At 45.9% G+C, this 27060-nt stretch overlaps 1 protein-coding gene across 1 annotated transcript; it reads right to left on the minus strand.

Annotated features, from left to right (window-relative positions):
- Positions 1–20725: 20725 nt before the first annotated feature.
- On the minus strand, positions 20726–26857 carry LOC309400803 (uncharacterized protein). The gene is made up of 4 exons (XM_081969491.1): positions 25786–26857; positions 22743–23570; positions 22058–22090; positions 20726–21090 (listed from the first exon to the last, which is right to left on the minus strand). Exons 1-4 carry the CDS (start codon positions 25889–25891, stop codon positions 21041–21043), a joined length of 1017 nt encoding a protein of 338 aa, XP_081825617.1. The 5' UTR covers positions 25892–26857; the 3' UTR covers positions 20726–21040.
- Between the last annotated feature and the right edge of the window lie 203 nt (positions 26858–27060).

The following is a 27060-nucleotide window of genomic DNA, read 5'->3' on the forward strand; positions in this document are numbered from 1 at the left end:
AAATGGCAGCCCTTATGGAAATGCAGCAAATGGGACAAATGCTGCTTTGAACAGAAAATGTTGTACAACTAATCCCCAGGCTACAAGCATTCATTTAGCCCCTGTTCAAAGTTACAAGATAAGTGCCCCCTAGTATTTACGAGCATGTCCCAAAATTACGAATGTTGCAGCACCATGACAGTCGTTCGCCCTTACGAACGACTGCAGAGGTCTACAACATTCACCCTCTCCCCTCCCCCTCTCCCCACAACTGCTTCCCCCTCCCATCCTGCTGTACTGGAATCACTTACCTTACAAGATCCGTCTCCTCTCTGCCACGGTTACTTTGCTTCTGAGGGAGAGGAGAGTTGATGGAAACTCCTGGGTGCTGTAATATCGCACGAGTTCAGGCACCCATCCTGTTTTACAGAGACTGGGTGCCTGAACTCACACAAGATCATGGACCCCAGAAACTTTCATTCTCAATGCGAAAAGTGTTTGCAGTGCCTGTCTTCTGTTACACTTACACACACACACACACACACACACACCTCCTTTCCACCACCACCGGGACATGGATGGAGACCTGACTAACACTGGAAGCTTCATGGAGGGATTGGCTCCGTTTAGAAATGCCCATAGATGTTTATGAGGCCTTTCAAAAGGGAGTGAATCCCTCCATTTTCAAAGCCCTCATAGGCATTGATGGGGCATTTCAAAAGGGAACGAATCCCTCTGTTTTCAAAGGCCCCATCTGCACGCAGATGAAGCGTCCAGTCTCCGTCAGGTCTCTGTCTGGGTGAAAAGTGTCCCGGTGGAGGTGAAAATGAGTTGGGGGAGTGAGGGACTAGTAGGACACAGGTGCAGCAAACACTTTTCATGTCCAGGAGCTTCCACTGACTCTTCTCTCCCTCAAAGCGAAAGAAACTGCAGCAGAGAGGAGACAGATCTTTGCAAGGTGAGTCCGGCGTGGCAGGGAGGGGGAAGCATGAGGTATCTTAGTGGGTTGGGAAGGCCTTGGGGGCCTGTTCCAACACTAGCCCCCCCCTCCCATGGCCTTCCCCTCCCTGAGATACCTCGTGCACTTAACAAACTGTGCATTCACCCATGCATTAAATTAGCGAATGCGTAGGCGAAAGTAGGGAGTGATCTCATTCAAGGTACGAGATTCACTCCCATGAATCCTCAAGGTACAAATGGAATGGGCAGGCTCCATTACATTTGTTACTCGAGGACTACCTGTAGTTTTGATTTAAATGCGAAGGGCAGACTAGGTATTGTTCAATACCTTATTATTCTAATTGTATTTCCCTGGGACAGATGATTTTCTAATCAATCTGAGCCCCTCTCAGTACACTCAGATTCCCTCTTTTTAGCTTTTCAAATTTTTCGGAAAGGCGAAATGGGGAACCAGGTATCACACATCAGTCGCACAAGAAGAACAAGGTATGCAAAAAGAGAAGTCACCTTCTGGTTGGTGATTCAATCGTAAGGGATGTAAATTTAGGAAAGGATATGGAGCTTTTAAAAGAGGTCAGGTGTCTGCCAGGTGCTACTGCCAGCAGAGACAAGAGGCGTATTTTTAAGATAGTCAAGAATGCAAGTAAGGACTGTGATGTTGATGCTATTATACATCTTGGCACAAATGATCTGTCCCCAAAAGATGTACTTTCTGTGAAGTGTGATTTCCAGAGCTTGGGGTATGAACTTAGTAGTATAGGTTGTAGGCTTATCTTTTCAGAGGTTTTAGCAGTATATAAGGAACAAAAAGGGAAGGGCCAGCGTGTAGCAGAGTTTAATGTGTGGCCAAAGGAGTGGTGTAAAAGGGAAGGCTTTGGTTTTATTAGTCATGATGTCTGCAGTTGGTCCAATGAAAAACTACAAAAGAGATGGTTTGCACCCATCCAAGAAAGGGACTGAGTTACTTGGCATTAAATTCAGAATTTCTGGAAAAACATTTAAAATGAACAGTGGGGACAGAGAATTAATTGATACAGAACATTTCTGTCCCCAGCAATCTAAAATTCATAGGGTTATCAGTGCATGTAACATAGATGTTTGTATGGGTAAGATTATCACTCCTGCTGTCAAGCAAAACCAAGCATTTAATAGTGAGTGCCATACCATGTGCATGAATCATACAAGTGGCAAGAAAATAGGGGCAGTCAGGCATAACACAGGTTATGTAGTGTAGGAAGTTATCACCCAGCCCTCACCCAGAAAAATGAAATATCCTAGGAAATATTGAAAAGGCAAAATATTACATTTCTCTGGATGTAAAAAGGGAGAAACATGTTTTAAAGACAGAGTAGCTCCCTGCAGCTTCCTGCCCCCACCCACTTTGTCCATGGGCCATTAAGATGCCCAAGCCAGTCCCTTTACATAATAAAGAGTTCTCCTCTTCAGCCCCAGGGTGATGGGATTAAGGCCTTTACCCACTCACCACATGGCATCAGAGAACTCAACCAAACGTGGATTCAAAACACAGCCTAGAGAGTTGCCCCTACATGGCACCATGGGAGTCTGACAACCAATCAGAATACATTTCTTACACAGGAACAGGAAACAGAGAGGTGGGGCTGAACAGATTATAAAAAGCCCAGCAAGCCCCTTCCTTGGCCCTTCTCTTCTTCCTCACCCAACACTGAAGCATGTGATCACCTTTTCTGTTCAGGACTCAAGCCATGTGGTCCTGTTCACCATTAAACCATCTTTCCAAGCAGCCTCCATGTCTCCAGTGTCTTTTCCCCCCACTTGGAGCCAAACCCAGAAGGACATTTCTTTCAACAGTAGACAGTCAAGACAGGGTCAATCAAAATGGACTCAAATGTCTATACACCAATGCACAGAGTATGAGGAATAAACAGGGTGAATTAGAAATTCAAGTAAATGAGGGCAGATATGATATTGTTGCCATTACAGAAACTTGGTGGGATGAAACCCACAAACGGAACATACAGCTAGAAGGATTTAAATTATTTAAAAGAAATAGACCAAATAAAAGAGGAGAAGGAGTTGCACTATATATAAGAAATAACTACATCTCTATAGAAATAGACCACAACAATGATGAGAACTATCTTGAATGCATTTGGGTCAATATTAAAGGTTGGGGGGGAAATGACATTGCCATAGGTCTATAATACAGGCCACCCAACCAAGCAGAGGAAGTAGATGAACTTTTTGCTAGTCAGCTAACTAAGGTATGTAGGAAGCACACCACAATAGTAATGGGGGATTTTAACTACCCTGACATCAACTGGGAAACAAACTCTGCACCAAGTGGAAGATCCAACAGGTTCCTAACAAACCTAGCAGACAACTTTGTTTCCCAAAAAGTAGAGAAGGGAACAAGGGGATCAGCCATGTTGGACATAATTCTCACGAACAGAGAGGAAATGATAGAAGGTGTTGAAGCCACAGGAACCCTGGGGGCAAGCGACCATGCAATATTGGAATTCAACATTATGCAAACACAAGTAGTAGAACAAAGTCAAACTAGAGTCTTGGACTTTAAGAGAGCTAATTTCAATAAACTTAGAGAGAGCTTGGGAAGAATTCCATGGATGAGAATCCTCAAGGGGAAAACAACTCAAGATTACAAAAGCCCAGTCTAGCACAATACCAATGAAGAAGAAAAATAACAGCTCCCAAAAGAAACCAGCATGGCTGCATAAAAAAACTCTCTGACAAATTGAAAGACAAAAAAGATAAGTATGTGTGTAAAGATGAAGTGAGGAAAGCTAAGGCTCACAATCAAGAAAGGCTTGCCACAAAAGTAAAAAATAGCAAAAAAAGCTTCTTCCAACATGGTAAAAACAACAAAAAAATCAAGGAAACAATTGGTCCATTGCTGGGAGAAAGGGGCAAGAAGGTGACAAGCAACAGGGAGCAAGCAGAACTATTTAACTCATTTTTTGCATCTGTCTTTACACAAAGGGGAAAAAACAGTCCAACCTATCAAAAACAGCACCACAAAAATCAGATTAGGAACACAAGTTGAAATAGGGAAGAAAATGGTAAGTGAGCACCTGTCTACCCTAGACGAATTCAAATCACCAGGACCGGATGGATTAAATCCCAGGGTTTTGAAGGAACTGGCAGATGAGATCTCAGAACCACTGAACTATATCTTTCAGAGATCCTGGAGCACCAGGGAACTGCCAGAGGACTGGAAAAGAGCTGATGTGGTTCCCATCTTCAAAAAAGGAAAAAAAAAAATAGATCCAGGAAACTACAGACCTATCAGCCTGACCTCAATACCAGGAAAGATTCTGGAAAAGATAATCAAGCAACAAATTAGCGAACACCTAGAAGCAAACAAAGTAATAGCCAAAAGCCAACATGGGCTTGTCAAAAACAGATCATGCCAGACTAATCTTATTGCTTTCTTTGACAAAGTGACAAAATTAGTGGACCAGAGGAATGCCGTCAATATAGTTTACTTGGACTTCAGTAAGGCGTTTGATAAGGTAGACCATAACCTACTACTAGATAAAGTAGAAGAATGTGGGTTAGACAGCATCACCACCAGATGGATTCGTAACTGGCTGACCAACCACACTCAACATGTAGTCCTCAATGGAACTGCATCTACATGGAGGGAAGTATGCAGTGGAGTACCCCAAGGCTCTGTTTTAGGCCCAGTACTCTTCAACATCTTCATCAATGATTTGGATGAGTGACTAAATGGGGAACTCATCAAATTTGCAGATGACACCAAGCTGGCAGGAATAGCCAACACTCCAGAAGATAGGCTTAAGATACAGAAGGATCTTGACAAACTTGAACTTTGGGCACTATCTAATAAAATGAAAATCAATGGTGAAAAGAGTAAGGTTCTACATTTAGGCAAGAAAAACGAAATGCAGAGGTACAGTATAGGTGGTACCTTGCTCAGTAGTAGTAACTGTGAAAGGGATCTTGGAGTCCTAGTGGACAACCATTTAAATATGAGCCAGCAGTGTGCAGCAGCTGCCAAAAAAGCCAACACATTTCTAGGCTGCATCAACAGAGGGATAGAATCAAGATCACGTGAAGTGTTAATACCACTTTATAATGCCTTGGTAAGGCCACACTTGGAATACTGCATTCAGTTTTGGTCGCCACGAAGTAGAAAAGATGTGGAGACTCTAGAAAGAGTGCAGAGAAGAGCAACAAAGATGATTAGCTGACTGGAGACTAAAACATATGAAGAACGGTTGCAGGAACTGGGTATGTCTAGTTTAATGAAAAGAAGGACTAGGGGAGACATGATAGCAGTGTTCCAATATCTCAGGGGTTGCCACAAAGAAGAGGGAGTCAAACTATTTTCCAAGGCACCTGAGTGTAGAACAAGAAGCAATGGGTGGAAACTAATCAAGGAGAGAAGCAACTTAGAAATGAGGAGAATGAGCGTTGGTCCTTACCTGAACGCTGATTTTCAGTGACGAAGGTGGGAGGGGCTACAACAGGGTTTGTTACAGCCTGATTGGTCCAAAGACTGAGGGATTTTTCTTTAAGTATCCTCCTTTCCCTCTTGGCTCCCAGTTCCCGAGGTTGAATGGAAAAGCTGATAGCAATATGTAAGGAATATCCACAAACAGAACAGCAAACATACACCAAAAAAACCACAATACTGAGACACCCCCCCCCCCCGATCCCAGAACCCCAACTAGGGCGGGAAAGTAGCCCCTCCCACCTTCGTCACTGAAAATCAGCGTTCATAACCAACGCTTATTTTCCAGTGACTCTGGTGGGAGGGGCTACAACAGGGACATACCCAAGCTACGTCCCTGGGTGGGTCGAACACTCCGGGGGAGGGGGGGTCGCTACCTGTTGGAGCACCCTACGGCCAAAGGCCATGTCCCCCGAAGCGAAATGATCTAGACGGTAATGGCACACAAAGGGTGAGGGGGAGGCCCAAGTGGCCGCCCTGCAAATATCCTCCACAGGAGCCCTGGTAGCCCAGGCGGTGGTAGTAGCCGCGCTCCTTGTTGAATGGGTGGTGACACCCTGTGGTGGGGTCAGGTGGACCGCCTGGTAGGCTTCCAAGATAGCCTGACGGACCCACCTACCAATGGTGGCGGAGGAAACCCTAGCTCCCAGTGACCTAGGCATGAAGGATAAGAACAACGCCTCTGACCATCTAAAGGTGGAGGTGCGCCTGAGGTAAATGCGAAGTGCTCGGCGGACATCCAGCCGATGACAAATGACTTCCCTTTCATGGACAGGGGAAGGACAGAAGTTGGGCAAAACGACCTCCTGCGATCTATGGAATAAGGAGTTAACCTTTGGCAGGAAGGCCGGGTCTAGCCTCAGGACCACCCTGTCCTGATGGAACTGACACAAGTCCTCCTTGGACGACAAGGCACCCAATTCGGAGATGCGTCTGGCCAACGTGATAGCGACCAGGAAAACCACCTTCAGGGTGAGGAAACGAAGGTGTACTGTCCTCGATGGCTCAAAGGGAGCCCCCGTCAAGGCCTTGACAATGAGGGCTAAATCCCAAGTGGGAAACCTATGTACAGGGGGAGGGCACAGGTTAGCTGCGCCCTTAAGGAAGCGCTTCACCAAGGGAGACTGGGTTAACGACCAAGGTCCCTCCCCCGCCAGAACCAAGGACAGGGCCGCTGTCTGCCTCTTCAGCGTGTTATGGGACAGCCCGCGGTCTAACCCATGTTGTAGGAATTCGAGGACCTGGGCGACCGAAGCCGAGGATGGGTCTATGTGGAACCTCCCACACCAGGACGCAAAGGCCGACCACGTGGAGTTGTAAATACGCGTGGTTGAGGGGCGCCTGGACGCTTCTATGGTGGAAATGACCTTGGCTGAGAGGTTAGCGCCCTTCAGGAGGTGCCGCTCAATAGCCAGGCGGTCAGCTGGAGCCACTGGGGCTCCGGGTGCCTCAGGACCCCCTGGTACAGAGCGACCTCCCCCTGGGGAATCCGCCAATGTGGGGCCACTGACAGCTGGACAAGGTTCGCAAACCATGGGCGTCTCGGCCAAAAAGGGGCTACCAGAATCACGAGAGCCCCCTCTAGAACTATCTTCCTCAAGGTGCCCTGGATCAGGGGAATTGGAGGAAAGGCATAAAGGAGGCCGGGAGGCCACGGGCTTCTGAGGGCGTCCGAGCCCTCCGTGTTGAAGGCGGGGAAGCAGGAGAAGAAGCGGGGAAGCTGTGTGTTGCTCGGGCTGGCAAACATGTCCACCAGTGGCTCGCCGAAACTGCGACAGATCTTGTGAAATATCTGTGGATCGAGCTGCCACTCGCCGTGATCCACCGTCATGCGGCTCAGCCAGTCTGCTTGATGGTTCGCCATCCCCGAGATGTGGTCTGACAGGATGGACTCCAGATTCTTCTCCGCCCAATAACCCAGTTTCCGAGCCTCCACCCACAAGCTTCTGGAATGAGTCCCCCCGACGGTTGAGATGAGCTTTCGCTGCGACGTTGTCCATCAGGAGAAGGACATGTTTTCTGGAGATCGAGTTCCGGAAGTGGAGAAGTGCGAGGTGGGCCGCCTTCAGCTCCAGCCAGTTGATGCTGTGGCGCAGGTCGGACTTGGACCATCTCCCCTGCGCCAGGCTGGAGTCCATCACCGCTCCCCAGCCGAAGAGACTTGCGTCTGTCGTGATGGTAACACGGTCCGGCTCCCAGAACCCGGCCCCTCGGTTCAGGGCTGGGGACAACCACCACCTCAGGGACCAGCGGAGGTCTGGGGGAATCCGGATGGGGCGCGGAAAGTTGCTCAGCTTCCGCCTCTGGAACGGGATGAGGGTCCACTGGAGTGTCCTGGAGTGTAACCTCGCCCACGGTACAATGCCTATGCACGAGACCATCTTGCCCAACAATCGTGCTAAGGTGAGGATGGAAGCAGACCGACCTGTGTAGACGCTTTTTGTGAGTTTCTGGAGACTTGTGAAGCGTTCCGGGGAGAGGCGAACCAGACCCGCCCTCGAGTCTATTACAGTGCCTAGATGCAGTATTGTCGTTGAAGGTGTGAGATGACTTTTGGGGAAATTGATTGAAAATCCCAAGGACTGCAGCATCTGGATGGTGGTCTGCAAGTCCTGTACTGCTTGTGCTCGTGATTGGGCCAGGAAGAGCACGTCGTCGAGGTAGCAATGGAGTCTCACCGGCCTCGACCGCAGGTGAGCCGCCATTGCCGCCAGGACCTTGGTGAAGGGGCGAGGGGCGGAGGCCAGGCCGAATGGAAGGGCCCTGTACTGAAAATGATGACCTTCGTGGGAAAAACAGAGGAATTTGCGATGGGAAGGCCGAATCGGTATGTGTAAGTAAGCTTCTGTTAGATCTATGGACGACATGAAGTCGCCCCTCCTGATGCCTAGAAGGATTCACTTTAGGGAGGACATTTTGAAACGTCGGTAGACAAAGTAGGAATTGAGACGCTTCAAGTCCAGGATCGCCCTCCATCCCCCGGAACTCTTCGGGACAACAAAGAGATTGGAGTACACGCCCTGACCCCACTCCCCCGGAGGAACCGGTTCGACCGCCTGAATTTCCAGCAGATGATGAACCGCGAGGATCATCAGGCAGCGTCTTTCCGGGTCCCTGGAGGGGGGGAAGGTCCGGAAGAGTGTCGGGGGATGGGAAATGAACTCCAGCCGGAGTCCCTCCCTGATCGTTGCTCTGACCCAGGCATCGGACATTCTCCGATCCCACTGGTCCGCAAAACAAGCCAGGCGGCCGCTAATGGGGAGACTCAGGTTTGAGTCACTTCCCCCTGCGGAAGGGACGGCCGCCTCCCCCGCGAAAGGGCCGTTTAGACTGACCTTGATACCTATTCCTGTCCTGGTAATAAGGTCGCTGACCTTGTCTGTCATATCTATATGGAGTGTACCTCTGCTGCCTGGAATCCTGATCTGGAGGTCTAAAGGAGGAAGTTTGGGGGCCCACGAGGAGCTAATTGAGCCGGTGGCAGGAAATCTCTGGATCCCCCTTCCCCTGTATCCTCCACCCCTGTCCTGTAACGTCTGGGTGAAATGGATGGGGAGGGAGAGGTCACTTTAACTTTAACTTTTATTTGATTTCTAGACCGCCCCTCTCCCAGAAGGGACTCGGGGCGGTGTACAGTCATATTAAAAACAGTAAATATACATGGTATAAATATAAAATAAATATAAATGTGGCTGGAGGAGGAAGCAATAGTTTACTGTATAATAGTTAAAGTTAGATTTAAAATTTTTAAAAATTTAAGAATACATTAAAAAACACCCCTAAAAACTATCCCAGGGTAAAATATTTGCCAGGAGGTATAAATGGGACTATAAATGGGCCAGGCCAGCTAATTGGAACAGGTGAGTTTTAAGTTTTTGTCGGAAGGAGCGGAGGTCGGTAGTAGTTCTGATATCGGGGGGGAGGTCCCTCAAGACTCCCTGCTGACGACTCCTCCGGTCCACTGAAGGGGGCCCATCCACTCCGGATCTGAGCGATTTTGTCCTGCAGATATTCCCCAAACTCCTCTGCTCTGCCCTGTAAAGGGGCTTCCCGCAGCCCCTGTGATAAGAGGGAGCAGGTCACCCGAAACAGGGCAGCAGGGCGGTTATCGGCGGACGCAATAAGAGCGGCACAATGTCTGCGTTTGGCCACTCTTAATGCCACGAGGTAGGTCCGTGAATAGGCTCTTACCTGTGTTCGATCAGATTCGGAGCGCGAGGACCTCCACCTGTTCTCTAGGCGTCTCCTGTGGCGTTTCATCACCCTTAGGTCCTCGGTAAACCAAGGAGCCAGGGTGGTTCGTTGCCGCAGGAGAGGCCGCAAAGGCGCAACCCGGTCCAAGGCTCCAGCAGCCGCCCTATTCCAGGTCCTCCGTCCGAGAGCGGGTCAGGGCTACAGGAAGTGGCCCAAGCTCCGTCTGGAACCTATCCGGTTCCATCAGGTGCCTGGGGCGGAACCATCTTGGACAGTCTGGTTCCGCCTCCCCGCGGTGGGGCGTAGCGCCAGGGAAGTCGAGCCGAAGAGATGAGTGATCTGACCATGACAGGGGGGTAACAACCAAATCCCCTATTCCCAGATCACTTGTCCACTGCCCAGATACAAAAACAAGGTCCAGCGTGTGACCGCCCTCGTGTGTGGGGCCCTGAATTAATTGGGTCAGGTCCATGGCTGTCATGGAAGCCATGAACTCCCGAGCCACCTCGGACGCTTCCCCCGTCGACGGCAGGTTGAAGTCCCCCATAACCATGAGTTTGGGGGTCTCAACTGCCGTTTCTGAGATCAGCTCGAGGAGCTCGGGCAGGGCTGCTGATGCATAGCGAGGAGCCAAGTATACAATCAGCAAGCCCCACTGCCTCCCTGGGCCCCATTTCACACCAAGGGACTCACACCCGGATATCTGTGGCACAGTGAACTCTCTTCTAGGTCTGGCTGGAGAGACAGAGGGTGAAGAGGGACTGAAACCCCTGGCCGGGGATTCAGAGGCCTGAGACCTGACATCAAGGGGGGATCTGGAACGAGCTGGAGAGTCAGGCCTTGAGGTTTGAGCACGCTTCTCCGCCCTAGCCACCTGTTTCTCCAGGGCTCTTTGTTGTCTGGATTCATCCCTGGCCGTCGCCCGGGAGGGCCGTTGCTCCGCCATAGGCCTGGAGGCCGCTGTTCTAGGCCTTAGTCTGCCCTGGGCCTCCTCCACCCCCTCTGCTTGGGCCTGAGCCTCCGGATTAGTGGAGGCCATGGTAAACTCACGTGTCCTGCCGAAAGTAGAACTGCTGGAATGCCTTTCCGGCTCAATTGCCACGTTTCGGCCTGTTATGCTTTGGAGATAGGCCTCTGCCGCCCACGAGGTCGCACCAAAATAGCCACCGTGCCTCGTGGGTGAAGTTCTCAAAATGGCCGCCGCGCCTGAAAATTCGGCTCTTCGTTGCTGCACTCTATCTGGCTCTGAGGGGTTAGCCTCGCAACGAGCCGAGCGGGCATTAAATTGCCGCCTTCTTTCCTCTTCGGCTCTCGTGGAGCTGCAGCAGCGCTTGTGGTCTGAAGCGGCTTAGAATAGCGCGGCTGCGATCGGCAGATAAGCGGTGCCGCGCGCCTGTCGGTGGAGGAGCTTTTCGGCGCTGAAGCCCAAGAAGCGAGCCGCCATTAATTTAAAGGGCTTCGCAGGGCTGATTGCCGGCAGATTGAATCCTTGCTCGGGCCAGCTTCAATGGAGCCGCGCTCAGTAGAGCCAAAGCCCTAGGGCGCTCCCGGGAGCGTGGGGAAGCCTCCCCACTCCCTCAATAGGATTAAATCCTTAGAAATGTAATGAATTAATTAAACTAATTTTAAACTAATTTTAAACTGATTTTTAGAAATTCCAATTAATCTGAATAAGAAGAAATACTAATACCTCAACAGGAGCCAAAGCTATTGCTTGGACCAAAGACTGAGGGAACTGGGGGCCAAGAGGGAAAGGAGGATACTTAAGAAAAATCCCTCAGTCTTTGGACCAATCAGGCTGTAACAAACCCTGTTGTAGCCCCTCCCACCAGAGTCACTGAAAAAATTTCCTGACAGTTAGAACAATTAATCAGTGGAACAGAAGTTGCCTCCAGAAGTTGTGAATGCCCCAACACTGGAAGTCTTTAATATGATGTTGGATAGCCATTTGTCTGAAACGGTATAGGGTTTCCTGCTTGGGCAGGGGGTTGGACTAGAAGACCTCCAAGGTCCCTTCCAACTCTGCTATTGTATTGTATCATGTCTTGAATGGATTACCAAATCTGCATTTCTAAAAGCTGGCCTCAGTTTAGTAATCTGCTTGGGGGCAGGGAACGGTGGCTCTTTCTGTCTCCCTTAAGATGTCTATTTCTCTTTTAGGGGAAATACAATATTCTGCCTTTTTAATATTTCCTATATTATTTCATGCTTCTAGGAGGGGTGGGTGCTAACTTTCTACAGTAGACAAATCCGGATGGCAAGAGTCGGTCCATGCAGTCAGGAGTTGGCCTTGGAGCAAATATTCAGACACTGTTATGTAAGCAAAAAAGGATAGCAGCATTTTTAAGTTCTGAGGACATCCATAGTATTAAGAACAGACCCAGGTCAGACTCTCCCTGACTTTCTGGAGGATAAAACGGGAGAAAAAGCAGCTAGACTTGCAAGATTCCGTTATTGTAGCCTACCAATAACTATAGTTCCAGTCCTCCAGAGCATTGATTTTTGGATCTGGTCCACCTGGTGGGGTTGATCCACTACGGGTAGAAACTATTCGGAGCCAGGTGGCGTAGGAACTCAGGTGTTCATGCAATAGTAGGTAGACCCAGGTTCTAATCCCGTCCCGGTCAGGGAAGCTCACACGGCGACTTTGGCCCAGCCCATTCTACTTCACAGACCACAGAGGGGAGCAACTATGGACAAAGCTCCTGTAACAAAAGGCTAGGCAGGAATCTAACATTGTGTGGATCTGGTTTTAGGCGCACAACCTTCCTATGGGAAAGGTTGACAATTTTGAAAGAAAGCGCACCAGCTCGGCCCACAGAGCCTCGCCCTCCCGCGGCCACATGATACCAGGAGAATCACGGGACGAGGCCGGCCCACGTGCTTGGAGAACCCACCCCGGAAGCCACCCTGCGCTGGAGGTCACATGATCTGAGGAGGCCAAAGGGTGAGGGATGGCTGGCTAAATGTGCCGGGCGGGCTTGGGGGGAATCGCCTGCGCCTAAGGAAAGCGACGGGTGGGAGCAGAGAGCCTAGAACGCAGCGGAGTCCGGTGAAGGTCGGGGTGGGGCAGCGGGAGCCTTGGAGCAAAGCTAGGGCGCTGCTTCGCTTTGGGGCTTTCCTCGAGGGGAACTTTTCCGGTTTTTAGGTCCTGGCAGCCTTTTTCGGGGGAGCCGGAGGTCGGGCTTTTTTTGGGGGGGGGGGGGGGGAGGTTAGCTGGGCGTCCCGCGGATGAATTGGAGCGGGTGGACTATAACGGAAATCCGCCAGTCCTCCGAAAAAGCGGGGAGGAGGCTTGGATCGGGCTTTTGGGAGCCGCTCTAGAGGGCAGCAGAGCTCCGGGCAAAGGAAGGGTGGAAGTCTCGTTGGGTGTGGGGCGCGAGGAAAATCCTCGGAGAAGGAAGAGGCGTTTTTCAGGCAGCCCACTGCTGCTTTTGTTACCGTTGCGGAGAGGTAGATTCCGGGAGGGCTTGGTGCTGAGTAACGCCGGAAGGGAGAACTGGGTTTTTTGAGGCCGCTGAACTTGAGACTAGGGAATCAGCTCCATATGTGTTTTGTAAGCTTTGTACAAGAGTTTGTATGAGGTCGTTTACTGGGGGGGGTGGGGTGGGGGGGTTTAGGGTGTTGAAGCAAAAGGTACGGTTAGTTATGTGACTTGTTAACAAATTCCTACCTTTGCTGCATATACATACCCATCATGGACACTATAACAACCAAGTTGTATAAACTGAGGAGTACATACCTTCTTGTATAGTCCTTTGAGACATACAAACAGCTTTATTATTATAAGCATATTTATGCTTGTGATCTAATTAGTAAAGGTACTGAGGCCGAGAACAAGTGGCTTGCAAAAAAAATCTAGTGAATCAATAGTACAGGTAGTCCTCGACTTACAACAGCTCATTTAGTGACTGAAGTAACAATGGCACTGAAAAAAGTGACTTATGACCGTCTTTCCACATTTATTAGCATTGCAGCATCCCCATGGTCACATGACCAAAATTCAGAAGCTTGGCAACTGGTTCATATTTATGACAATTGGAGTGTCCCAGAGTCACCTTTTGTGACCTTCTGACAAGCAAGGCAATGGAGAAGCCAGATTCACTTAACAACCGTGTTACTAACTTAACAACTACACTGATTTGCTTAACAGTGGTGAGAAAAATCGTAACATGGGGCAAAACTCACTTAACAAATGTCTCACTTAGCAACAGAAATTTGGGGCTCAATTGTGGTCATAAGTTGAGGACTACCTGCAAGCATAATGAAACCAAGACCCTGCTTTATAGTTTCATCTCTTAAGAAGTCCCCTACATTGTCTTGTGATATAACTTTTTTTGGAAAAAAAAACTAGGGAAGCTATTAAATCAGGCTATTAGCTGAGAAAATTAATTTTAGCATGTAGATTGAAGGTTTTATCAATTGTACCACATATTTTTATTAAAGACTAGCTGATAACCCGGCGTTGTCCGGGTATTTATTTATAGGGGGAAAATGTCTGGACCAAACATAATTTCTAATGTTGGATTTTCCCCTTTACCAGAGGGAGCCCACTTGTGGAGTACTGTGAAGCTGTTACCATGGCAAATCCACTGCGCTGTACAGTAGAATCCATGTGACAGCAGTACAGTAGAAGCCATTTGAAGGCACAACAGGCTATATTGTAACAGAACACACTCCCCAAGGTATGTTAGGGGTGTCTTACCCCCACAGTATTTGTTTTCAGAGAGTAAGTCATCTGTGTACCAAGTTTGGTTGAAATTGCTTGAGGCGTTCCAGAGTTATGCTGGAACATACATACATACATACATACACACACAGCCATTTTTATATATATATAGTGTTTTTTTAAAGATAAAAAGCTAACACTCTACAAACTAACAAAGTAAAAGAAGAAAGGAAATCAAGGAGAAAGGGCAAGGGAAAAAGTAAGATAAAAAAGAAACAAGTAGCTTCTAATCTTCTTTACATCAGTTATAAATAGAAATGTACCTCTCGTTCCAGAGTTGCAACATGACTCTTTTTTTGTAATCTATTTTGTCTAATCAAAGTCAAATCTTAAGTTCATTTTTCTATTTCACGCAAAAAGCCTATAAAGGGTTTTCAGACAGCAATAAACACAGATATTGTCTTTTTTCTCATCAAAAAAGTCAATTTAGCCATCTCAGAAATTCCCGTCATCTTCCCCAACAATTCCTCCATTGTGGGTATCAACTCTGCCACGTTGTTGCAGGGGTGAAATCCTCCTGGTTTGGCCAAACTGGTAGGGACGATTGTCGTTGGTTCTGCGAACCGGTAGAAAAAAAAAGCTTCCGAGGCTCCTCCGAAGCTATTTTCTTTTTACTTTATTTTCTTTCAGTATCCCAGGGTCATGTGATCACCTTTTGCAACCTTCTTTTTTTTTTTTTTTTTTTTGTAATAAAATTTTTATTGGTTTTTCAAAATTTATAGGGAAAAGGGTAAATGGACAGGTATACAAATTTTGGCAGTTGCAAAGTGTGTGAGGCCCCCCTCCCTCCATACCCATAGCGTACATTTATATATAATGCATTAGTATATAATTGATTATAATCAGCATATTAGTTCTATTATTAAATTCAATCAGATTAAACATTACAATATAAAATCCAAATATAATTCCATTTTCACTTTCGGTCAATTTATAATAATATGATTTTCATATTTATTTCTGTGATCTGAGTCTTCTTGCTATTGCCCCATCTCCCTCCACTGGCAGAGCTCTGGCCCCTCCCGTGTCCTGCGTGTCCGTTGTAGTGTCTGGTGGTTTCTCTAGGAGTGTTTTATTTTTTTCCATAAAGGCCTGCGCCTCTATGGGTGAATTAATTCTGATTCTTGTCTCCTCCCAGAATATCAGCATACCTTCAGGCATCAACCATCTAAACCACACCCCTTTCTGGTATAATTTATTCGCTAATTGCGAATAATTTTTTCTTTTTTCTCTAATCTTCTTAGGGATCTGCTTCAGAATGGTTATCTCCATATCATGATATGTCAATGCTTGCCCCCTTTGTACACCCAGAATTTCATCTCTTGTGGTTTTTCTAAGGAATTTAATGTGAACCTCCCTGGGTACATTGTGTGTTCTAGCATAAGCTGAGTTCACTCTATAAACCAGATCTATATCCCACCCCATCTGTTGTTTTTCTTTGTGTGTATAGTCAGCCAGAATGTTTGTCATGATGTCCCTTATATTTTCCCCATCTTCTTCTATAACATTTTGAAATCTAAGATAATAGGACATTCTCTCAAATTCTAATTTCATCTGTTGGATGTCAAGATCTTTGTTCCCTTTCTGCACAGCTTCCACCCCCCCCCTCACCTCCTCCACCCCCCCTTCCACAAGATTCAGTCTTTGTGAGTTCTTATATATTTGGGCTTGATTTTCTTTAATTTCATCTTTCATTTCCCTTAACTGTTTCTTGATTTCCTCCTGGCCCTGTAGAATTTGTTGAAGCATTTGTTGAAAGTCCATCTCTGTAGTCTTATGTTGCATCAGTTCTGTTATCTTTGACTGTGTGGCTGGACTGGATGTTGCGGATGTTGGAGCAGAAGTGGCAAAGCCAGGTTTTCCAGGAGGGGGTCTTTTAGATGCCATCCTTTATAACGTTAAAAGTTCAGTCCAAATATGAAGTAAGCAGTTAGAAAAGAAGGGTAGCCAGGTGAATCCGGGAGCAGAATAACCAGGCAGAAGAGAATCTCTCCAATAAGTCTGGCAATAGATAGAAAATTTCCCCTAGAAGGTTAAAAAAATACCAATCCACAAGAGGTTCCTCTGGGAGACACGGAGACAAAGACCGGAAGCCTGAATTTTAAAGGTGGAGTCAGGTTTCAGAGTTCATAAAGACAACGGAAGTGTGCCATCTTGCCCTGCCAGTTTTGGGCACAGAGGCGTAACAAAGTTTTAAAAAGTTCCAAAAGTCCTCAAATCAATGTAATATGTAAAATTAAATTGAAAAGAAAATCATCTCAGCCTAAGTGAGGCTTCATTCGTTGGCTCTCCCCCCTCCTCCTTCCCCGGGGGCTGAGAGCAAAATTGTTTCTTGCCGCTTGTCCAAGGGGGGGGGGAAACCCCCCTCCCTCCAGCCGCACCTCCAAAATGCTCCGAAAGTTATTTTAAAGTTTTAAAAGCTGAATCAAATCTTCATGCAAAGTAAGGGATGAAGAGAGAGGCAACCTCACCGCACCGCAGCTGCTTCCTTCAATTGTAGCATTCTCCAGTCGGCTTGTAGCGAGGCGCGAGGCGTGGAAACGCGATGCGCCCTCCGAGCTTGCTCCCCGGTGCCTTGGGCGCGCGAGAGAGCTCCCGCCGGCTGCCGCCGCTGCAGGAGACCTCCGCGATGCCGCCCCTCCGGCAGGACCCCTCTGCGGGGTGTCCTGTGCCCCCCAAGGAGTGGGGAAGCCCACCGGGGAGCCGGAGCGGGCAAAGAGCTGCCCGTCGCCGCCGCCGCCGGAACCGGAACTCACCTTTTGCAACCTTCTGACAAGCAAAGTCAGTTTAACAACCGTGCTATTGCACTGATTCGCTTAACAACTGTGTTAAGTCGTAAAATGGGACAAAACTCACTTAACTGTCTTGCTTAGCAACAGAAATTTTGGGCTCAATTGTGGTCATAAGTCAAGGACTAACTAGTATTTTTTAGCATTTTTTAAAAAGTATTTTTTTCTACATTTTAAACTGTAAAGCCATAGTTTCAAGGCATGGATCACAACAGTTGTCTAAGTTTTTGGGAGCATTATTTATTTTTATCCCACCTTTCTTGCCAAGTTTGATTAAAACAAGATGATATATAAAGTTGAAGCATGTAAGAAAATTTAAAAAAAATGTTTTGATAAAGAGATGAAGTCACCTGTGTTTTGTTTAAATGATCTCTAGAGGCAGTATACAACCGTTTTAACACCAAAGCCAAATGAAGTATTTATTAAGTGGAAGAGATAGAGCTCATAACTGTATTTGCTTATAGTCATGGGCTACAGTTAACTTATTTTTCCCCATATTAATAGAGCAACAGCCTGAGCCACATTGCTGTATCTTGATGAAGTGTGCTTTCCCACCACCACTTCTGGACTCTATCTCAGCCTGAAAATTTGAAGATTGTTCCCCTTCCCATCAATTTTTTTTAGTCCAAATAAAATGTTACTGGTCTTTTAAGGATTATTTGTGGCCAAGTATCTACCTATCTTGTGTAACTTGCTCCAACTGTTCAGAAAGGCTATTAAAACCTGAATCCAGGTCTTTCTCTGGAACAAAGGGTGTGAGCTTGAATAATTAAACTAATACATGTGTAGGAGTGTGTGTATTTGTGCAACTGAGATCTACACTCTCTGTGCCTGGAATGGCGTGAATAGCTGGTGTGAGGAAAACTGCCTCATAATAATCAGGGACATTGATTCTGAGATGGGAAGCTAGAATTGGAAGTGAGATATGGCTTACATTCAACCAAAAATGCAGACATTCTGCTGATTATGAACAAAGGAAATGGTGTATGTGCAGGGTGGATTTGATCTTGATTTAAATCACTAGTAAAAAGGCTTGATTTAAATCAACTCGACTTAAATCATAATTTTTAAAGAGCAACTGTCATCTGTCCTGCAGCACCTGCTCCTCTGACCAGCTGTTGACTCACCAACAGTGACACAACAAAAGGTGAGGGACGTGCCAAGCAGCAGGTGCTAACAGACCTGAAATGATGGGTGTTCTTTAATTGTAAGGATTCATTCTTGCTGATAGTTAGAATCTTTAATAATATTATTTGCAAACAAAATAAAGGTTTCCTATTAAGCTTGCAGAGCTTGGATTCATTGATTTACCAAAAATGTAAATATTGCAGAATATACAGCCTCGTGCTACATAACTAAGCTCCATTTCATGCTGAATAACTATTAATGTATCTTAAATAGAAAACTATAGATAGATTTCTACTCCAAAAGCATTTTATTAAAATAAATTTGATAAAAATAAAAAAATCTGATTTAAATTTTTAAAAATCAATTTAAATTTAAAAAATGTATTTTAATCGATTTTTATCCACCCTGTGTTTTCTGTGAGAGAAAAGGGTTTGGAAAAGTCATTATTTTGCTCCCACTATTTATATCAGACTTCTGTCCTTTAGAATGTTTTACTTATGTGTGGGTGTGCAGTGATGGAAGGAACAAAAAAAGAGCCTCAGTAAAGGAGAATATTTGTAGCTCAGGGTTGAAATGAGGGGTCTTTGGTCCTTCTCTGAGCTCAGAGAAGGACCAAGGACCCCTCAAAAAAGAGCATGTCTAAAAATTAGGGGGGAATGAAATAAAATGTTTTTTTTCATGACTCATGAAACTCTACATGGGATGCAACCATAGTATGGATGGGGAAAAAGCTTGGGTTACAAGTTTTTATTGTTATTTGGTTCTTATATGAGAAGCTGGCTACACGTGTGATCAATTTTTTTCTTTCTTACGCATAGGTTTTCCTCACTGGGGCCCAGTGAAGGGCATGCTACTCTTGTTATTTTCCGCATAAGCCTCCGAGGAAGACCTATGGAGAAATAAATGGCCGACCTAAAGCTCTCCAGTAAATTCATAGGGAATCTGAGCCTTCCCAGCCCTCTCGCCTAACCGTAGATTTAGGCACGAGCGGTGAAGTCGCCGTTGGAGCCCGTTCTGTCTCAAAGCCTGTCCAGATACTACCCCGCTCCAATGCCTCTGCCGGCCAAAGCACACAAACCCTTGAGCACAGTCCACTCAACAACGGGCTGTCTCGGTCTACGGCAGCTAAACCGAAATCCTAAAGAACTTGTAGTTGTTAGTGCTTAGCAACCGACAACTCTGAACGAAAGACCTGCTTTCGAGAAAAAACGCTGGCGGGAGAAGGAGCAGGAGGGGCCTAATACAGCATCAAAGCAACGGCCTCGTCTTACCTCCAGTCCCTTCCTTCTCCAAAACCGCAGCTTCATGAAGGGCGTCGGCGTAAAGGGTACTGTCCCTTTAAGAGGAAGCTGCGCCGCCGATTTCTTTCCCTTTGGCTGGACGACCCTGTTCGATACTTTCGAGCACGGGCGAAGATGACACCTTCCCGCGCGCCGCCGTAGTCATCGTCCGTCTGCAGGTCGCTTTAGTGGCGCAGCCACAGGTAGTACGCACGCGCGTCCCGCGGTTACGATTCTCTTGGAAACGCTGCCCTCTTTCCCAGATACGTGGATGCTCACGCCCCACTCCGGAACAGGTTGTCGGGAGCGCGTATCTTCCGAGAAGCGGAGCTCCCCCACCCCCGTGGAGCACTGCATGTTCCAAGAGCCATTTTAACTGAGGGTTACCGCGCGCATTTGAGGGAGTTCAGTTAGAGGTAACCGTTAGAAGTTCATTTTACCCGTCCATCCTCCGCCGTGTTATTTTTCTCACAAGCAATCCTTTCCTCTTAGGCAGGGAAATCAAGGAGTTACTTTTTATTCAGTGACTTCTCTTGGTTACTTCGATAGAGTAAATATATTCTCATTTTTAAGTTGAGAGCAAGAGCACGAATTCTTATAAGCAGAGTAGTGACACTTAAAAAAAAACAAGGCTCGAGTTTACATTTAAGATGTTCCAGATCACGTAGCTAATTTGTATTACCTTATACAATAGGGTCAAATGGTTGACTTTCAGTGGAGAAGTCTAAAAAGACACCAATCTGGCTCTGCTGCACTAGAAGGCTACTTTATTCTGGTAATTCAAATAAATGAAGGCCAGCAACAAAGAATTCCTTTCATATATTGCTGAGATGCAATCTTATATCTTCCCCTCTTAGAACTAGATTCTTTGGTGTTCAGTAAGTACAGCTTACTAAACTTGTTAGAATCCTAAGGGAAAGGGCTGGAAGGGACTTGCTTAAATTTCATGACAGTTAAGTGGTATTTGTACTGTACCAAATTACACTCACATTTCTTAGCTGAGTATAATAAAACTCCCAAGATACTCTGTGAGGTTGCAAGAACTCCTGGAAAGTTTTCATCTCTTCCAAAATATCCAGTTTGTGTCCCTATTAGCACAGCCACTGCTATTCTCTCTGCCATTTCCTTGTCCTGGTGGCAGGACACGAAAGTTTTGTGTTGAAGTAAGACACTGCTATGGCAAGAGAAATGAATTTAAATAAATTCTTTTTTTGCCTTTATTTTCAGGGGAATCCAGAGAAATTAAAAACCATGTGAAGAAATAAAAACCAGAGCACTGAATCGGAGATAGAGAGAAATGGTGGGGAATGTGTGAGGCATGAGTCTCACCCAGGACAATTTAGGCTAAAACAGCAAGGGAAGGGAGGTAGGCAGGTGACATAGCTTCCCCTTCCAAGATGCCCGGATTCTCCAATCTTCAAGAGGGTTGGATGGGTTACCTTGCCTCTTCCCATACACACACACCCAAATATCTTAGTGGTGCTTCCCCTGGATATGCATGGAATTAACCCTTCCCATCCAAGGTTTCCGAGTAGACCATCACTCTGCTAGGAGCTAGAAGAAAAAAATAAAAATGGAAAGTGTGGTGAAAAGTGTATCTTTGAACAGAGATGCTACATGGATGCTGTATAAATGGATGCTTAAAAGATGCCCTGTAGGAATGAGAGGTAAGGCTACGTAAAGGCATGCGTAGGAAATTACCATGATCTCAGTAGCTGGTTATCTTGGATACCTACAAGCTCACCTAATTAGCAGAACCAGATGCGGGAATAAGGGGAAGGTGATGCACAGTCTGTTATCTTTTAGCCCACTATCTCACCAGAGCATAGGCAGGAGTTAACCTTGGCATGAATAAGCTTTCTGAATTCACTAGGGAAGATTTGGGGGAGTGAACCGAAACAATGTGTTGTTGCTCTGTGCTTTGCTTGTAAAAACTTTATAAAAGCCAAATAAACTCTGCGAAGAGCAGATAGATATTTTGGACACAAACTGCGTGATTGATTTCTGAAACCTACAATGCCCTCTATACAATTGTCTCACAACAATAGAATATTGGGTGCAAAATTAGAACATTACTCTGCTGTTGCTCCCACCTGATTGTGAGATCCTGTTTTGCTCTTGTTTCTTTTTGTGCTTGTAGAAATTTATCTACCATTGGCCAGAAACCTTTTGGACTCCCAAGGCTGTTTTTGATAAAAATATTCCCACGAACTGTGGAACAGTGCATCCTTTTCCTATGATTCCTCCACCCTCCTCCAATTTACTTTCCACTTGTAAACATTTACTTCATGTAATTGTACCCTCTTGCAAACCTCAAACCACTAGAGGGACTAGTCCCTAAATACAATCCTTAACTTCAACCAACTTTAGGAGTATGAAAACACAGCACAGGTTCCATATAATCCCCATTCAAGTTAAAATAGCTACCTATGCAATTACAGTAGGCATTACTAGCTTAGCTGCACCACCATCTCATAATGTAAATTCATCTAAGAATTCTAAAAGTTCTTCCATTGCTTACCTTGACTATGTAGCTCCCATATATGGCTCCACTCTGTATCAGGAGAGACGTAAAAAGGTTAGAAGCCAAACATTACGGTATTTTATTCCTAAACAATACCTACTGTAAGTCTCTCTGTCTTTATTATCCAACAGGAAGTTTCTAAATTTTAATTACATTGAGAAAAGCTGGTCCAGATGTGCAGCAACCACATGCCCATCTCCCTGCATTGTTTAACAAAACAAAACTCAGAACCCTGACTCAGTTAAAATTAAATGGTAAAACTTATAGTAATACTCAAATAATTGGAAGTAAAATGTGAATGTCCTTAATGAAACACAAGAACTTCTGCTGACTCCATTAAAATTTAATGACATTTTTCCTTAGCCTTTTAAAGAGTTACAGAGAATGAGAGACTGCTTTTGAAACTGTTAATTCAAAACTGATTCAGAGGGTCAATGTCATGAAAGATGAAGTTTAGGGAATACTGTAAGTTGACTTTTACTTTATTATGCTTCTGGTTTTTTGTGGGCAAACAATATTATCCATGCCCCCTTCCACTAATTGCAATAGCTGGTTTCTATGCACCTGAAATGTGACTTACAATTGAAAGTTGCTCAATATATTCTGCTACCAATAGATTAACAGCCTCAAAACATGCAGACATCCCCTTCCCTGTGCAGTTCTGAACTCTTAAGGCTCTTACCTTTGAAGTGATAATTTCTTGTAGCCTGCCAGTCATTGGCTTCCATGTTTTCCCAACCTGCTTCAGCATCTGCATTTTCTGTCTCCTTGACTGGTGCTATTCCACTACCCCCTCCATGCCCGACTCCTGGTTCATTGATAAAGGAGAGGCCCCACTCATTTTGGAAGATGGCTCCCAGGTGCTGCTGCCGACTATCGGTTGGCTGGGGACTGCTGGGGGGTGGCGCCAAGACACAGTTGGGGAGGCTATTAGTGGTGCGGACAGCCGAGGCTGGAACATGGCAGGTTTTACCCGGTTGATCCAAGTTCTCTTTCAGCTTGCTGGCATAAGAGATCTTGGGAATGATCCTGGCACTGCTGCTATCAACTGGGAAAGCAGGAAGGGGCCGAAAGAGTGACCATGTTTCCTTCTTGGATTCCTCAGTGGTTACACTGGAGGCATTAGATGTAACAGTGGGCTTCTCACTGGCTTTGATAGTGCTGACTTGTTCCAATTCGGGGGAAGACAATGGGGACGGTGAGTCAGAATAGCCACGGCATGGATGCTGCCATCGCCCATTGGAAAGACCCTCTTGGGCACAGTGGTGGCCATTAGTGCTAGGTCCCCATTCCTTGCGGTATGAGGGGTTGCCTCGATAAGTTTTGTGGTAGGCAGGACGGAAGGGCCGGCCATGATGGAAATTAGGAGGATAACGGCGGGTATGCTGGGGAGGGTCTCGCTCAGACAGCTGGAGATTGCGGATGTTAAGGCTGTTGGAAGGACTCAGGGGAACACTGGGCTCATCAACTATCTCAGAACTTGCAGTATATCCATTTGGCTCCCATGATCCTGAAGGAAAGCAAATTTGAGATCTATCGTCACTAACTGCAGAATAGAAATATGTTTTTCCACCTTTAAAATATTTCACCGAAGAGTCTTTTGAGAAAAAAACCTTTTCTACTTTCCCCCGCTAGCTGCCTTCCCATTATAGTTACTTCTCAAGGTGGAATGGGAGAATGCCCAATGGCTAGAGCTCTCATTCATTAAAAAGCTGCCCTTGAAGCTGCTAAATCTCCCAATATTACAGTTTGCAAAAAAAAAATGGTGTTTCCGTTGCAAAATAAAGAGAATCTAAGAATTTCTGTGCTATGATGTGGGGTTCAACAAATGTTTAAATCTAAAACAGATCTTACTCAGCACCTTTTTATTTTCCTTGTTATTTAACTCTCCATGATAAGAAGCTTCTAACCTAGACAACTTTTTTGGATTAACAGAATGCAAATAGGCCAATGAGCTATTTTCACATTCTGGTCAGAAAAGCATCCTATCTCTCAGCCCAAACAAGGACTCAGGATACAATTCTGGAGGAAGTTTGATAAAACCATCAAACAGGTTGGTGGGGAAGGAACTGTTTTTTACTTCCTTCACACATGGCACAGAAGCAAAGACAGAAAAATTGAAGAAATTGAGTGATTCCTCTGTCACAGGGCTGTCAAACTTGCAGCCCGTGGGCTGGATGCATCACGCACTGGCCACGCCCATGCCTGGTTTAGCAAAGGAGCTAAAAAGTCACTATGCGCCACGTGATGACACAAGTTTCAGTTCACTCACTTTGATGGGCCATTCTGGACTATAAATACTTTTTCATAGAATATTCAATGAAAAGTTAAACAAGACTTACAAACTTGGACAATTTTGAGGCAGTAAATTGGTAAACTCTGAAGACTATAAATATAGTTGATTTTGAGGACCGGTTCCGGGATTGAGCAAATTCTTCTCTTATTGGCTCTTTGGTGTTTTGGGCAACTAGGACATTGGGGTCTTGGTGGATTATTGAGTAATTTTCAGCCCATTAAATCCAATTAAGATGTCACAACAGGGAAAAGCAAATATATTTCAAAAAGAAATACAATTGATATTTCAATATATCCAGGAAGCTAAGATAAAGAATCAGAGAGATGGAGAAACAGATGCATGACATAGATGTGCGATTAGGAAACCCACAGCAAATGACAACAAAAAATGAACAACAAATCCAGAAAATAGAGGAGGAATTAGAAGGAGTGGAGGAAAGAATAGAGGAGATAAAATCAACAATTGATACAAGTGGATAAAGATTTGGAAAACAAAGGAATAACTCTTCAAAAGGAGAGGGCAGTTTATTTTTTAAGATGTCAAAATATAGATGAGGACAAAGAGGAAGATTCACCAGAAGAAATGAAATAATTATTGGTTGGTTTCTTTGAGACCAGAAAACAAGGTAGATGTGGGGGCAGATGAAATACTTAAATATGAATGATGTAAGGAGACATAAGGTCCCAGAGGAGTAGTATGTGAGATTTGTTACAAATTCAATAAGAGTTTAAATATTAAAAAGAGCAAGAGATGGGTAGATAACAGAATACTTAATATGGGATTTGTTTTATTAATGGTTAGAAAATAGAAATTAGGAAATATACTCTATGTTTACTGCTACATAATACATTATGTATACATAAATATTAGAAGTTGAAATATTACTATGTATGTGTAAATATTAATATGTATAAATTGACCCAGACAATACACTGTTCACCAAGCACCTATGAATGTTAAAGAAAAAAGAATAAATAAATAAATAAAAAATGTCGGAGAAGGGATGATTTAGGAAGTTCATAATTACTCAATAATGAGAGATGGCCATGGTTCTGTGGAAAGTTGGGGCAATTGGTGATTTAGAGTAAGACTAATATTGAGTCTATTAAGAACAGCAATGCAAGGTAGCTACCTTGGAGGGAGTCCACTCTTAAAGTAGTATTGTTAAGGCAACAGCAACAAGTGAAATATTAGCACACTTATGCTGGGGAAAGCCACTGATTAGTGTAATTTACAGGTTAGGAGGATTTATGCAAAAATTTGGTAATGTGTAGTGAAGCAAAAAAAAAAAGCTCCTTGGGGAGCAGAACTGAAAAACCTTTTAACAGTTTTAATGTCCAAACCAAATTGCAAAGACCTGGATTTTTGCAAACTCTGTAAGGGATTCAAACAATTTAGAACATAAAATATTGGGTAGTGGCTAAGTTACCTGTTCGGATACGGTTGTTGAGATTATGGCATTTCTCCTTTCCTCCCAGGAGATGCAGTTCTTCCTCTGGGTTGATATTCTCATCCATGCCCAGTTCTTTCTGCATGGCCTCTACCTGGGCTTGGATGTAGGTCAAGGAGGTGAAAGATATTGAACACCAGGGACCTGACTGAAGTCCAGCTCCAACACACACTTTTTTTAAAAGAAAATATAAGCTTCCTGGTGATGACTCTTTCTACACTGTTAAACAGTTCTCAAACTAACAAGATTGGGAACTACGCCACATGTTGGGAACTACAAAAAGCCACTCAAACTGTAGAAGCTCCTCCAGCGAAATCCCTAGATTTCTTGCCCGGTTCCTCCAAATTTGCGATGCTTCCAGAGAGCGAAATGGGTTGTCTAGTATCGGTACCCACGCTCGTTATTCTTCACCGTACCTTTTGCTTCAACACCCTAAACTCCCCCCCCCCCCCCCCCCCCAGTAAACGACCTCATACAAACTCTTGTACAAAGCTTACAAAACACATATGGAGCTGATTCCCTAGTCTCAAGTTCAGCGGCCTCAAAAAACCCAGTTCTCCCTTCCGGCGTTACTCAGCACCAAGCCCTCCCGGAATCTACCTCTCCGCAACGGTAACAAAAGCAGCAGTGGGCTGCCTGAAAAACGCCTCTTCCTTCTCCGAGGATTTTCCTCGCGCCCCACACCCAACGAGACTTCCACCCTTCCTTTGCCCGGAGCTCTGCTGCCCTCTAGAGCGGCTCCCAAAAGCCCGATCCAAGCCTCCTCCCCGCTTTTTCGGAGGACTGGCGGATTTCCGTTATAGTCCACCCGCTCCAATTCATCCGCGGGACGCCCAGCTAACCTCCCCCCCCCCCAAAAAAAAGCCCGACCTCCGGCTCCCCCGAAAAAGGCTGCCAGGACCTAAAAACCGGAAAAGTTCCCCTCGAGGAAAGCCCCAAAGCGAAGCAGCGCCCTAGCTTTGCTCCAAGGCTCCCGCTGCCCCACCCCGACCTTCACCGGACTCCGCTGCGTTCTAGGCTCTCTGCTCCCACCCGTCGCTTTCCTTAGGCGCAGGCGATTCCCCCCAAGCCCGCCCGGCACATTTAGCCAGCCATCCCTCACCCTTTGGCCTCCTCAGATCATGTGACCTCCAGCGCAGGGTGGCTTCCGGGGTGGGTTCTCCAAGCACGTGGGCCGGCCTCGTCCCGTGATTCTCCTGGTATCATGTGGCCGCGGGAGGGCGAGGCTCTGTGGGCCGAGCTGGTGCGCTTTCT

Source organism: Natrix helvetica, assembly GCF_964273705.1.
Source record: "Natrix helvetica genome assembly, chromosome: W".
Classification (NCBI taxonomy): domain Eukaryota; kingdom Metazoa; phylum Chordata; class Lepidosauria; order Squamata; family Natricidae; genus Natrix; species Natrix helvetica.

Excerpts from the sequence above, each read along its gene's own strand:
- LOC309400803 (XM_081969491.1), bottom strand. The coding sequence starts at position 25,891 with ATGCAGAAAGAACTGGGCATGGATGAGAATATCAACCCAGAGGAAGAA. Across the intron at positions 23,571-25,785 it reads CAACAACCGTATCCGAACAG|GATCATGGGAGCCAAATGGA; the intron begins GTAACTTAGCCA and ends GCTTTCCTTCAG. Across the intron at positions 22,091-22,742 it reads AAGAAATTATCACTTCAAAG|AGTGGAGCCATATATGGGAG; the intron begins GTAAGAGCCTTA and ends CTCCTGATACAG.